This window comes from Myxocyprinus asiaticus, chromosome 29, assembly GCF_019703515.2.
Source record: "Myxocyprinus asiaticus isolate MX2 ecotype Aquarium Trade chromosome 29, UBuf_Myxa_2, whole genome shotgun sequence".
NCBI lineage: Eukaryota > Metazoa > Chordata > Actinopteri > Cypriniformes > Catostomidae > Myxocyprinus > Myxocyprinus asiaticus.
In genome coordinates, this window is record NC_059372.1 from 19,019,754 (window position 1) to 19,035,559 (window position 15,806).

The 15,806-nt window shown below is 37.3% G+C and overlaps 1 protein-coding gene across 1 annotated transcript in view; it reads left to right on the forward strand.

Annotated features, from left to right (window-relative positions):
- LOC127420440 (serine/threonine-protein kinase receptor R3-like) overlaps positions 1-15,806 on the forward strand; it is a 16,287-nt gene continuing 481 nt past the window's right edge. Inside the window, exons 1-4 of the mRNA XM_051662734.1 lie at positions 1-438; positions 10,175-10,402; positions 11,197-11,334; positions 15,565-15,657. Of these exons, the coding sequence (XP_051518694.1) occupies positions 11,235-11,334; positions 15,565-15,657 (193 nt within the window). The 5' untranslated portion in view covers positions 1-438; positions 10,175-10,402; positions 11,197-11,234. The remainder of the gene's footprint in view (positions 439-10,174; positions 10,403-11,196; positions 11,335-15,564; positions 15,658-15,806) is intronic.

The window sequence follows — 15,806 nt, forward strand, 5'->3', positions numbered from 1 at the left end:
ATCTAACCCCTAAATCAGAAACATTGCTCAAAGTTTGGTTTAGACTTATCGAGATGGAGCTTGAAGGAGTCGATCTGGGAATGTGTATTTCCAAGCGGAACATGACTTTCTTCTCTGAGAACCAGCTTCATGTTTTCGGTGTATCAGCTCGAGATTTGACTGGAGATATAAAGTATTATGTTTTGCGCAATATTTAACGCAATACTTCGCTTGGGGAAACAGGGCTGATCGTATTGTGAGTGTTGCAAGAACTGGACAAAAAATAATGTCAGGATATGGGATAAGTTCTGGATATCTGGATATGACTTGCGCCACTGGTTCCAGCAGTTACGAGATCATATTTTTGACGTTTTACTCTGCGAGTAATAAGAGCAGGATTTCACAAACAGATGACGTTTGATAAGCGTGATTCGTAAGTGAACGCAAAAGGAAAATCAGGTAAACCACCTATCATGATTTCTAATCTCTTAAATAACTGAAATTGCACTTATATGGTAAAACTTGTGTAATTCATGGAAAAATAGCTATTTAATTTACACGAATAATCGTCTATATAAATGTTGAAAATATTTTGAATGAAAATGTCATTCATTGTTCATTGTAACATCTTGGTTATCACATTATGAAAGGCAACATGCAAAAAAGACCTACAGAATAAGCTATAGCTATTTGTCTTTTACCCTTTAATTTTTATTTAATTTTATTTTTTTATTCCCATCTGTATAATGTGTTATTCTCACAGGTGAGTTGTCTCTGAACACAGAAGGGACATTACAATGATGTATTCAAGTTGCTGATTTATCATTCTGAAATATTTATTATAATTGCATTTAGGAACACAATGAGGCTTGCAAAACACCCAGCTATGTTTAATGAAGGAACAGGGAACACATCGATTGATTGCATCCATTCAGATCTTATTAAACTGGAATAATATAGGCTACTGTATAGGGTGGCCTATAAATATATATTCACAGAAATAAGCCTAAGCTCAAAATGAGGAATAAGTGTAAGTCTGACACAGATGTCATATTAGATGTCAGTGATGGAGTACCTGAGCTGACTTCTGGGTGATGCAGTCATATGAAATGTAGGCAACATTATCCCTTTTTTGAAGATGGTCAACCATAACTATATAGCATCATTGCTATTAAAAAGCACTGTACATTTTATACCAACATTCTGCCTTGACATCTTTGCACACCAGACATGTTTTACGAGAATCCTTGTTACAGTCATCGTGCAGGCACAGAGCCACAAATAAAATCCTCTTCCGGGAATCATGAAACGAGAAGTCGGATCCCTAAAACGACTGTAGAAATTACAATATAAACAACTTTACAGCTCAAATAATACATGCGTTTTAACAGAAGAATTAATGCAAGTGCTTTTATAAAATTATAAGCTTTTTCAAAAATTGGCCACATTCACTTTCATTTTCCCCATTCACTTCCATTATAAGTGCCTCACTGTAACACAGATTTTTGCTTTTTTTAAAGAAAAGGAGGGACGAGTCGAAATTCATTTTTGTGATAATCAATATTATGCCACAAATGCTGTTGATTGAGCTTTCACTTTCTTTAGTCTATGTTTGAGTGGAGGAGAAAAAACATCAAATAACTGAAATGTCAACAGAACGCAATAGGAAGTGTGTTGAAGGACAGTTTTGTCTTCATACACCTGAAGCATATGCTTTCATTAGGAAACCACTTTGAAGTCTGTTCAGCAGGAAACTAATCATAAAATATAAAGGTGTTTTTGTTACATTTATATTGACAATTGTGTTTTCTTAGTTGTGAAAGTTAAAATAAGCTTAAAATATTGATGTTGAGTTTACGGTTACAATTTTAATTCAGATTCATGAACTCAACTCAGACTCGGCCTGTTATGAACTCGGTCTTGAGTCCAACTCGGCCCCTTTTGGACTCGGACTCAATTGTTTAAAGACTTGGATTTGACTCGGACTTGACTAAGTTGGACTCGAACCCAACACTACAAGTTCCTACAGCTGCAAGATGGAGCCAGAGATATGCCGCTGAATGCTCAATTTTCCTCTAACAATTTCAAACTATTGACTATCTATTTTGACCCAATTTATATTTATTTTTATATTTTTTTGTTAACAATGTTGGTTATTATGTGCATCTTTTATATGTATATATGGTATATTATGGGTAGTTGACATAATATACTTTTGGAAAGTTGACATGTCCATGGTATACATTATTTTAAACAACATTTTGAGATTACATGGAATATTTGTACTTAAAAATGTTTGTTTCACACTGCAGGACCGTTTAAAATGATCTAGTGAAGGCAAAATGGTGATTAAAAATGATACACTTTTCCTATATACTATATACAGTTGAAGTCAGAAGTTTAGATACACTTACATACAAGTCATTAAAACAAATTTTTTAACCACTCCACAGATTTAATAGTAGCAAACTATAGTTTTGGCAAGTCGTACTTTGTGCATGACACAAGTAATTTTTCCAACAATTGTTTACAGACAGATTATTTCACATTTAATTGACTATATCACAATTCCAGTGGGTCAGAAGTTTACATACACTAAGTTAATTGTGCCTTTAAGTAGCTTGGAAAATTCCAGAAAATTATGTCAAGCCTTTAGACAATTAGACAATTAGCTTCTGATAGGAGGTGTACTGAATTGGAGGTGTACCTGTGGATGTATTTTAAGGCCTAACTTAAAACTCAGTGCCTCTTTGCTTGACTTCATGGGAAAATCAAAAGAAATCAGCCAAGACCTCTACAAGTCTGGTTCATCCTTAGGAGCAATTTCCAAATGCCTGAAGGTACCACGTTCATCTGTACAAACAATAGTACGCAAGTATAAACACCATGGGACCACGCAGCCATCATACCGCTCAGGAAGGAGATGCATTCTGTCTCCTAGAAATGAATGTAGTTTGGTGCAAAAAGCGCAAATCAATCCCAGAACAACAGCAAATGACCTTGTAAAGATGCTGGAGGAAACAGGAAGACAAGGATCTATATCCACAGTAAAAACAAGTCCTATATCGACATAACCAGAAAGGCTGCTCAGCAAGGAAGAAGCCACTGCTCCAGAACAGCATCAGCCAGAAAGTTAAAGCTCGGTCGCAAATGGGTCTTCCAAATGGACAATGACAACAAGCATACCTACAAAGTTGTGGCAAAATGGCTTAAGGACAACAAAGTCAAGGTAATGGACTGGCCATCACAAAGCCCTGACCTCAGTCCTATAGAAAATTTGTAGGCAGAACTGGAAAAGTGTGTACAAGCAAGGAGGCTCTACAAACCTGACTCGGTTACACTAGTTCTGTCTGGAGGAATGGGCCAAAATTCCAGCAACTTATTGTGAGAAGTTTATTGAAGGCCACCCAAATCATTTGGCCCAAGTTAAACAATTTAAAGGCAATGCTACCAAATACTAACAAATTGTGTGTAAACTTCTTACCCACTGGGAATGTGATGAAAGAAATAAAAGCTGAAATAAATCATTCTCTCTACTATTATCTTGACATTTCACATTCTTAAAATAAAGTAGTGATCCTAACTGAGCTAAGACAGTGAATGTTTTCTACGATGAAATGTCAGGAATTGTGAAAAACTGAGTTTAAATGTATTTGACTCAGGTGTATGTAAACTTCTGACTTCAACTGTATACTGTGTATAGTGAGGTGTAGCATTCAGTAAAGTAAAAGCAAATTTAGCATGAGTTATAAGGTGTGTAGTAGAGGAGATTGTGGCAGACTCTGCCTTCCCTACCAAGGTGGAAGCGAGAACCGGAGTGAACAGTCAACAGAACATTAATTATAACATAAAACGCTGAACTGAAACATAACGACACACACACAGGCACGTATGCCTCTCTCTCTCTCTCTCTCTCTCTCTCTCTCACTGGCGTCCCCGGCTCCTCTTATCCCTCTCCCAGCTGATTGAGCTGATTGAGCTGACGCACCCTCACGGCCCAGCTACGCCCTCCTCCTCGTCACAGAGATATATATAACATACACTGAAAAAAGTAGGAACCAGCAATTGTTACCTCAAGGATCTGTTTATACTTCTAACCCATTCAAATCATTTTTTTGTTGTAACCTAATTTGTCAGATTGATTTAGTCAGACTAAACAACATTTTTACTTGAATGCAACCAGTTCATTTAGATGTTAACACATCTTATGTAGCACACTTTTAAGTTACCTGACAATTTTTTTTTTTACAGTGTATATAGTGTTTTCATAATGGGGATTTATTTTAGCTCAGATAACAGTGGAAGGAGAATTAGAAAGTGTACTGTACTGTTAGTTCCCATGGGTCTTTTGACTGCTCTGAGAGAGAATGTTATGACAAGCATGACATCGAATCAGGAATTGCATTTCATCATGTTTATATTAGGCTTTGATTCAAGACACTGACACCATCTGATCTGAGAAACATCCTGGCAGTTTGGAAATAAAGATCAGCATAAATAAATATCAGCATATACCCAGAGAGAAGAGAGCATTTCCAAAATGGGTGGGGTTGTTTTCCATCTTAAATGTGGCCCAGAGGGTCCAGTAATTACCATTTTCTTGTGCATTGAGCCTATGTGACAAGGTTGTTTACACTAGCCCACCTGCACTTACACTGGTGGGCTTAAATTGGGTACTTAAAAGGCTACTTCTTAGACAAAGTGACTACTGAGAGATTCTGCATGTATATTTCTATATTAAGCAGTGATCAGCATAATTTCCAGTTATGCATTGTTGGTTTGTGTGTGGGCTTGCATTCCCATGATGCCATTCACTGATAGTTAACTAATTTGTAAATAACTAACAACTAAAAATTTCACTGATTAAATTGACAAATTGTCATAACTGTACAGTCTTAATACACAAAATATATAAGGATACTGATGAATGTAGTTTTATGTGCATTAAAATGTTTCAGAAAACAAGGATAAACTTAGATGGATAAACTCTGGCTCTAATTACCGATCTGTTTCAAAACATCTGACACTGTTTTTCCATGACATCACATAAGTAAACTATACACCTATTTAATTACTATCTTTGGGCAATACAAAAATGTGTCCTGTTGTTTTCTGAAACATTTTGGTAAGCATATTGTTATACAGTGGCCCCAAAAAGTAGTTGGACACGTTTGTCACACTTAAAAATGTATACATTTCATTGCATTAGATACAAAAATGAAACTAAGTGATATCTGCAAACAAATTATCCTTTTCTCAGAACTCAACTTTCTTAGCCATTTTTTTTATTATTATTTTTAACCAATTGGTCTCAATGTGATTTTTAGTGGTTGTATGAAGTTAGTTCCCCTCAAGTTCACACAATGGACATGTTCCACTAAGTTTGACAACCAGAAAGTGTCCAGATCCTTAAAGGGAAAAATTAAAATTCTCTCATCCTCAAACTCTACTCACACTCATATCATCCCAGATGTGTTTTTCAAACAAAGATTTTTAGAAGAATATCTCAGCTCTGTAGGTCCATCTAATGCAAGTGAATGGTGACCAAAATTTTGAAGGTCCAAAAAGCATATAAGGCAGCATAAAAGTAATCCATATGACTCCAGTAGTTAAATCCATATCTTCAGAAGTGTGATAAGTGTTGGTGAGAAACAGATCAATATTTAAGTTATTTTTCATGACCAATCCCCACTTTTACTTTCACATTCTTCTTCTTTTGTTTTTGGTGATTTGCATTCTTTGTGCATATTGCCATCTACTGGTCAGGGAGGAGGATTAATAAAAAAAAAAGAAAAAAAAAAGGACTTAAATATTTATCTGTTTCTCACCCAGAACTATCATATCACTTTTGAAGACATGGACTCAACCTCCGGAGTCGTATGGATTACGTTTATGCTGCCTTGATGTGCTTTTTGAAACTTCAAAATGTTGGTCACCATTCACTTGCATTGTGAGAACCTACAGAGCTGAGATATTCTTCTAAAAATCTTTGTTTGTGTTCATCAGAAATAGGAAAGTCATATACATCTGGGATGTCAAAAAAAGTTGGTAAATGATGAGAGAATTTTTATTTTTGGGGTGAACTATCTCTTTAAATTTGAAATAACATTGTTTTATCATTGAAACCCAACAAAATTCTAATTGTGAAATGTTTTGCTTAAGAAGTGTGCTTTTGATTTCTTTTTTAAAATAAAGCTCACTTGGTGTGATATTTTGTTGTATAATTCAAAGACATTCGTGCATTTTTAAGTGTGCCTAAAGTGTCCAAATACTTTCTGGGGCCACTGTATATGTTGCAGACATGTTGCTACAATGTTCAGTGTAATTTATGCAAATTCTTATTCACCACAAAAATGTTCAGTTCTAAGACTGGTTTATTATATGTGGCTTTCAATTCCATACACTGTAAACAAAGTGCAGTTTTCACCTATTGGTTGATAGCAGTCTGGAACGCTTGGCAACACTTTAGATTGCAGGTTTTACCTCATCTTCATATAATAGGTTTCCACACAGACATTTTTGTTTGCATGACCAGTTGACTCCCTGACCAAGAGGAACAAGCAATCCAGAGTCTATGGAAGGCTAGCTGGGTGCGGCCTCTGAATGACAGGAAGTATAGCCATCAATATTTACTATGTGTGCAGCAGCCAGAGTGTCTGCAAGGACCTGCAGAGCAGAGGAGAGCAATTCAGAGCCAAGCGGCCTCCATTAAAGCCCTCTACGAACTACCCTGATGATAATTGCAACACAGACAGAACGACTGGCCCTCTCAATCTGTCGTTCTTTAACTTATGACTTCCTTTGGTATGGATAGGATTTATTGTGCCTTTTTCCCATTAAGGAATGTTGGCCATATGCAGTGCTACATGTGATTGTATGATTGTGGGATTATATTATTGTGGTATGTAATGGTGCCTTGTAGATTCCAGATCATTAAAGGATGGTAGAGGGGGGCATGAGCATTTCAGTGGGTATGACTAAATGTAAGGACATGGAAGCGTTTTTTGTGTTGGAGTGCTTTGATATATCCCAAGGCTTGCTCTCATCCTGCACTCTTATTCTGTTTTCCCTTTCTCCTAGAGATGAAGGTTTCTGAGATGCATGCAGTACTGGTTGTTTTAGTGTATTCGGGGAGCTACACAGCTCTTGCAGTTGAGGCTACATAATGGCACTCTCATGTGTCTCATGTGATCAAAATAATTTAATGTGTGCAGAAGTGTGAGTGTTGCATGAAAATCAGATTGGTAGAGACAGGGGAGTCAGACCCTGGGAAATGATGGACCTGAGTGAGTAACAGGGGCCCTCACTGGTGGGCCCATAGAAAGGCTTCATTGATATTCCATTATATTATCATTTGTTATATATATACATAGTAATAACATGCTATTAGTTGGAATTAAACATCGCAAGACTCTGTTTTCCACATGTAAAAATGGGGAGTTCCCCTATAATCTGCCTTGTCTCCTCCCATGTTAGCGACAAAAGCGAAAGTGGTCTGGTCCATCAGCGGCGCACGATCCAAACTGAGTGCATGTCATGATGTCATTTGCTTAGTCCATTAATGTACCTACAGAAATGTTGACCAAGCCTGCAAAATGATTTTCACTTTCTGCATTGTGGTTTGCCATTAGTTTGGCATGACAGGGACACTATACATCTGCATCTTCTTTCGGATGAGATGTTAAACCGAGGTCCTGACTCTTGGCGGTCATTATAGGGACATGAAACCCACCTAGTTGAGCCCCAATTTTTCACACCTCAGACTGAGAAATTACTCTTGAAATGGGTGGGGAAATTTGTAAATATGTGGGTGGGTACTGTGGGCAGGAAGAGGGAAAACAGGAGGGGGTCAAGAGTTACTTCCAAATATACACAAACAGAGGTTGCTAAGCCTCACATTATAAGTGGAGATGAAAACAAAAGAGTCTGGGGCTTTATATTAATCACGGGACAAAGAGTTAAAGCGATAGAACAGTTTGCAAATAAAAAGATTAGGATATTTTGTTAAAACTTTTGAGAATGAAGTGAGAACAGCACTCAGAGCAGACATTACCATCAAAACCAGCACTGCTTTAAGACTACAGTAATTAATGGATATTTATACTTACAAGTAGTGTTTTGGGTTTAATACAAGTTAAACTCTATTGAGAGTATTTGTGGCATAATGTTGCTTTGTCATAGAAAATAATTTTGACTCATCCCTCTTTTCCTAAAAAAAAAAATTGCATGCAGTAATAAGGCACATACAATGAAACTAAACAGGTCCGATACACACAAAACATATACACACTGTTTTTAAAAGTATAGCCACAATACTTATGCATAATATGTTTTAACATGACTGTAGTGTGATAAATTCGCTTACTAACATTGTCTGTGTAAAGTTATTCAGTATTTCATCTCCACTATCATGAAAACGTAACACTGGTAAACAATAGGCACAAATCCCGGAAACTTGACGTAAGGGGAGGGGGGTGGGGTCAGGTCCGGTTCTAGGCATTGATGTGCCCTAGGCAAATTTTATGTTTGAGGCCCCGGATGGTTGAAAAAAAATGTTTATTACTTATTATATGTATTATTTATTATCGTATGACATGCAACAAAGTGGCAACTTATTCAAATAATCACTGAATCACTTAATCTGCTTCAAGCAGTACTGTTTAATTTTATTAAAAGATTCAATAGCAAAAAAACAACAAAAAAACAAATCAAATAGTTTTTTTCTCGAAGGTGCTCATCAGGGCCATAGCTATTGGGGTGAAAGGTGGAAATGATTCTACGGGCCCACAGGTCCAGGGGGGCCCCACAACAAATTCTAAACAGTATTTTTTAATAGGAAAGGTGCCCAGAGCAATATAAAGTCAGGGGGCCCAGAATACCTTGCTACAGCCCTGATGCTCATTGTAGCAGCCTGGTAGCTTATCTGATAAACTGATAAATACCTGCACATTCCTATGTCATAAGAGTTGCCTATAGTGGCCAGCCAATCAGAATGGGTTTTCTGCAACCTTTTGCCATTTTTGTTGCAATATGCATCATGCTTGCTGTGAATGGTCTGTGTGTATTACATGCTGAGACTGAGACTAACCTTTAGCATTGATCAAATTGAAATATCCTTGAAACTTGTCTTAATTGTTTAGTGTTTTGCAAGAACAGCAACTAAAACATAAGAGAGCGCAAAATAAACAACCCCATATCTATAACACATTTTTATATAATAACATTCATATTAATAGTAATAAAAGTATGTCAAGATCATTTATAGCCATTTCTAAAGCTCCAACACACCAATGAATATTAATTTTCTTATTCCCTACTTTGTAATAAACACTAATAGAATAAATATAACAATTTTAATAATTGTTTTTTATAAACATTCATTTTATTCATTTAAGAATAGACCACTAATACAGTATGAATAGCCTATTAGGAACGCATCACGTGTTCTCTAAGAAGCATGCTGAATTCAGTGTTTCAGAATCAATGCTCACCATCTTTAAGCTCGTTCTCTATAAGTCAAACATCTAGATACAGTACTTGATCGACTCTCATTTTCTTCTGCTCTTGTTTTTGCGTAAGCACATAAAAATGAGGTGCACGGCTTTTGAGCGTGGCCGCGCGAGTAGTGCGCAGCGCAGAGGGAACAATACAGTTATCCCATCAACGTGTGCTACCAGGACGGTATTCGCAGTGCGTGCTGTCTCCGTGTTTATGTCCACATCTCCCGCTGAACACGTGTATTTGAGCTCTACGGTATGGAATGTGGAAAGGTTCTGTGGACCCCCCTCAAGCCTGGGACAAAAGGTCCAGTTGTCCCAGTGCTGTTGAAGTGTAGCGCCTGCAGAACAGCGGTTACATTCATGAGTTTGAATTCTCCGCAATGGCTATAATGTGAGCTCATACACTGGTGGTGTTTAAGTAGATTCCCTGCTACTATATAAAGCCCTTTGAAAGTTGTAAAAACAATTGTATTTGCAACTGTTCAACTGGCCCGACCTGGATAGTGGCCTCTAGGTAATTTGAGTTTGAGGCTGCTGCCTTAAACATTTTTCTTGTTTCAAATGATGTATTGGCCTCTCCCCCAGAGGATGGTGAGTTAACCTACAGTATATATTTCAAATGAAATGACCAGTATTTTTTGTTCTGTTGCTATCACACATTTTCTTACATTTATACATCCCTTTCTTGTCTATAGATGAAGGTGATGAGGACATTTTACCGTGTACATGTGAGAACACATATTCCTGTGTTAACAACACCTGCTGGAGCTGAATCTGCTTCTACAGTTTGGTCCACAAGCGGGTTGTGAGAGGCTGTTTTTCGACCAGTGAGCAGTGCCATGTGCTTGACGTCCCTAGCTTGTATTCTAAGTGCTGCTTCACACATTTCAGTAATGCTAACCTCATTGTGCCTGAACCAGCAGGTCAGTAAATACACAACGTAACAGCCTTGTTTTGCACAGCTAAAGGGGCCTTTTCTATCTGACCTAACCCTTAAAAAATTGTTTTGTAAGGTTGGGAAACAGAGCTCGACTTCAGTACAATACAAGAGCAATTGGTTTCAAAACATCTCTTATGCTCAGAGTCAGACTAACCTGCTGAGACTATTCAGCTCTGATTCTTTGACAGACAAGACAATTGCATTACCCATTTTATATTAAATTGTAGAGTTCTTTTGTGGCAATATAAGACATTCATTACTGAAACCACAAAGGCCTTGGCCTTACTTGGTGTGACATGAAGCATTTACAGTATAGAGGTTTGGTGGCTGCTGCCTCCTAGTGTTTTATTCATATCACACAAGTTTTAATGAAGCAGCTTTAGGTTGCTCTACTTCAAATAGCAAAAAATAGTGACTTTCTGAATCAAGAGAGACTGATTGCAAAGACTTTTAACTTAAAGGTGCAGTCAATATTTTTTCCTAATTTAAAAAGTTACTCCTAAGTATACGTGTAGAATCTTGACCACTGACATGAGATGAAGACTCTAGTCATATCAGTAGCCTTATAAAAGCTGTTTTGTTCTACATGTTGAGATCACATGACCAGCCAAATATTATTTTCTTAGTGTCTAAAACGAAGCGTGCATCTTTAATCACAATGACAAATTTCACAGTTTCACCTCCATAAAAGCACTTGAAATGTAGTTACGACAACACTGTCTTCTCAGCTGGCCTGGTACAAGGGTGTAACTCATGTCCTGTTGTTTCTGGTATCAGTAGTGCTGGTGGGAGTGCCTCTGTTAGTGCTGCTGGTGATGTCGATGGCAGCCTGCGGTCTCATACTGTGGCTGCGTACAAGGCGACAGCACCACCAACTGATGGAGCATGAAACCTCCGTGCTCAAAGTCCCTAACGGTGGGGACCCTACTTATGATGTAAAGCAAAACTGCTGGGACCTCTGCTACTGTGTTGCATTCATAGCATTTTTTAACTGATCTAACAATCCTTCATTCAGATACAGTCTTTTCTGATTCTTAATCTGTTGTTTATAGTGCTCTAATTCCCACAGGAAACAAATATCACAAATAAGATCTCTAAAATCTCAGTTGTTTCTCCTAGTCAGCAATGTGATTAAATAGAGAGTAAATGGAGACTTTACTGAAGTCTCCTGCTTTGCAGATTTTCTCCTGAAAAGTAGACCCCAGTAATCTTGTGTGTCTCGAGTGTTATAGAAGAGATCTTAACAAAGAAGAGAGTTTTTCATAGTGTGCTCAGATTTGCCAAGATACCAGAATCTGCTAACATTAGGGTGACCATATGTCCTCTTTTTCCCGGACATGTCCTCTTTTTTTGGACCTGAAAAAGCGTCCAGCCGGATTTCAAAATTGGATATAAATGTGCAGGATTTGACTTTCTTCTTATTGACGTGCAGTTAGGACTCTCATACATTCTGTGTATTTCAGCCGCGGGCCGTGCATTTTAAGTCTAGGCCTTCAGTGCGATTCATGCCATTAAGAAAACACAATTTCACAATGAATGAGATGCTATGCCTATCATACATTACGTGGCAGTCAACTAATAATACCAACTGACATTTTAAAAACACGTCCACGCACGAAAGCCAGAACTTGAAACGACACTTAACGCTCAAGCAAGCCTAATTTTAACTGCAGCATGACTGTTAACGTCAAAAACCATAATTTTTCATATGACTCTACCAAGGAGGTCTATAATACCTGGAAAAATATATCTAATAATATTTGCGATTTAAATGTTGCTTGCAATAATTTTCGTTTCGTCAGGGTACAGGGTTATGCTGCGTTCCATTCAAGTTGGATGTGGGATATTCCTACTTGATATCTCCGACCATAAATGCATTCCATTGCCTGATATTCGGAACTGCAGTGCTCCCGTTAGCTTAGCAGGGGTTTGACTCTCATTAGAGATGTCTCTTAGCAACCCAACTGATAAACATTACTGCAGCGCTAGCATTTGTGCTTCAGGTGTACGATTATCAAAAGAGATTATAATGTTTTATACACCTGTTTCTGCAGGCGTTTGTTAAACAAGCTTTAATATCATGTAACGTGGAAACGACTAATTTATCAATATTACTTACTTAATAAAGTGAATGTTTATCACCTACTTTGTATATCTCTGACTTTAGTTGCTCATTAATTTGCACTGTTGAGGGATTCTGTGGAAATTCTGAAGGCCTGAGGGTGTGGAGCTCAGACTTCCGTGCGGCTTCCGCTAATGAGCTCGGCTTTGGGCATGCGATTTGCGAAACTGTCACACTTCGCTTGTAAGCATGATAAACTGGATAAACTTTTCGTTTTTCTTTATTTGTTTGTAGATTAAGAGTGGAAAGCGATTAAACATACATAGGCAAAAAGGTGATTGAGAATGAAAGGATGAAAAATATTTATTTATTTGGCATGTTAGGCCAGCAGAGAAGGCTTTGCTGGCCCCGAGAATTCGCCACTGGTGTATTTGATACCCCGCACCAGTTGTCGTGTTCACATGTCCTTACGTGATTATTCTGACAGAGCGGCAGACTAAGTGCGCTTGGCTGCAGCCTTGTTAGGCTGGATATCTCGGCTGCTATGTCATCCAGCACTGTCGAAGGCCGTCTCAATTGTGAGGACACTTGGGCTGCGCTCCGTTTCAAATTTGTATCCCTTTCCCTCGCAAATTTCACTCTGTCTCATGGACTCGGATGTACGTCACTGCTTACGCTGTGCAAGTGTCCACTACTGGCGGAAGACATGCAATGGGTTTAACTGGAACACTCTTAACCCTTGATCACTTGGAGCATGTTGAAGGCTGATGTCAATTTGTGAATTATTTAGTGATTTTTGCACCTGAGAAAATGTTTTCGGAGATTGATTTTAGTGGCTTACAGTATGTATAAATCTTGTATGTTTATTTTTTATTTTATTTTTTTTATTCATTAGAATTAATTGTTAGAAAGGATTAATCAAGATTTACACAAACAAAAATGTTAACATAACAATGAACACATAGGCTATAACTGTGTGATAAACAGTTTAAGGTAGCTACAAGTATTATGCTGTTAAATCTCAATATAACTTTTCTAAACTGCTTAATTGACCTAACTTCACTTCAATCATACATTAGAGTTGTGTGGGGGTGAGGTTTATGAAGTGCAATCTGCTGTCATGTCACAGTCGAGTTGCATTGTGGGATATGGAGCTGCCTGAAGCATACATCAAACTCGCTCCCTCCAAAATCGAGGGGTTGAGGGTCTGTCAGTAGAAACTTCCCTAGCTCACTTATCGAAATGGAACATACTTCCAAATTGGCGGTGGGGATTACCCCGTGGGGAAGTGCTTAGGGGAGTTAGAGTGGATGTTAAAAGTGAAGTGGAACGCAGCCTTGGAAGGCAGCATCGTTTCGCAGCCTTCTTTGCCATATTTTGGAGGATGCATCGGGTGTATCCTTTTTGGCCTTCAATCACCCACAATCCTTTGCACATGTCCCAAATTTTTTTAAAAAGGGTGGAAAACGAGTTGCATGACTGCGGAGGTGGAAACCTTTATGACGCTGCTTACTTTTTTTTCTCTCTCTCTCTTCAAGTTTTTATTCAAATTTGCACCAAGACAATATGTAGAAAAATAAAAAAAAATGCAAGTAGATTAGACAATACAACAAATTAGAAGATAAAAAGCACAAAAAAATAAATTAATAAAATTAATAAAAGTTACATGAATTTGAAAAGCTTTATAAGTTTTATAGTTTTTACAAGTCTAGGGTTCCATTTTTTCATATTTGAAAGGGTTTAAATATAAATTCAAAGATCAGTGTTGCAAAATATATTACATAAAGGCTTTTTTTGAGTGACGCTAGCTTTGTGAATAAAACATTTTGCTAAAATAATTAAGGAATTAAAGACATATTTCTCGTTTTCTGAAGTATATGGGTTTTCTAAACAAAGTCAAATATCACATTATTTCCAACACATCTCAAATTCTGTATTGTGTGTTTAAAAAAATTGTGTGATGGAAATTAAATTTTTAACATTCTTGAAAAAAAATTGCCGCCTCATTTGTCTAAGGCTAATTTCATAGCTAACATTTGATGTATCCTAAATGAAAATTAATTGATATTTAAAAAAAAATAAATAAATAAATAAAAAAAATGTAATTTGGCAAAATTACAGCTTGATTGGATATGATGGCCAATAAAAATACTCTGATCATAATTGATACTTTTTTTTACTTATATTACATGTCAAGCATGCTCTTTACTGGCACTTGTTTGACTTGCTAAACAAGTACATTTATTTTGGGGGAAAAATTATTTGGTGTGGTGGAAGTGATGTCACAACTTCGGTCACAGTCGTAATATTTTTTAATTGATAGAAATCATTTTCACTCAATTAATATGGAATTTTTGTATGTTTATTTCAATACTTGTTTTGATTTGTGTTGGGTTTTTTTTGTTTTGTTTTTTCTCCCCTTTTCTCCCCAATTTGGAATGCCCAATTCCCAATGCACTCTAAGTCCTCGTGGTGGCTTAATGACCCGCCTCAATCCGAGTAGCGGAGGATGAATCTCAGTTGCCTCCACCTCTGAGAACGTCAATCCGTGCATCTTATCACGTGGCTTGTTGAGCGCGTTACCACGGAGACGTAGCGCGTGTGGAGGTCCATGCTATTCTCCGCGGCATCCACGCACAACTCACCATTCACCCCACCGAGAGCGAGAACCACATTATAGCGACCATGAGGAGGTTACCCCATGTGACTCTACCCTCCCTAGCAACCAGGCCAATTTGGTTGCTTAGGAGACCTGGCTAGAGTCACCCAGCATGCCCCTGATTTGTGTAATTTTAAATATGTAATAATTTTCTTTTTTAATGGATTTTTGTGATTTAATATCGAAAATCTGTCTTTCAATATTAAAGATTATTTACAAGGCTAAAATGGTAAAATATATACATTAAAGGCATTTGAAAAATACTAAAAATAAGTGATGAAGGCGTTGAAGAAACACCCAACTGTCTCTTAAGATATAATAGAGCAACCTCTAAATTCTTTAATTCCCATAGTTTGACTGTACCTGTAAGTGTGTGTAATAAGTAGGTTTGACAGTTAATAAGTATGTGTAATTCTCCTTTTAGGGTCTCTTTGTTTTGATTTGTACATCAGGCAGTGGCCTACCTATCCGGTGCAGATGACTATGGCTCGACAGATCTCTCTGGTTGAATGTGTTGGTGAGTAAAACATTCATATACTCATGCAATATACAATTCTGCAAAAACACTAATAATAAAATAATAATGCATTGATCAGACTATGTCTCAATATACGTACAAATAAGTGTCTTGTTTCAGTGTAAACATTTTCTTCTGAATGTCTCTGG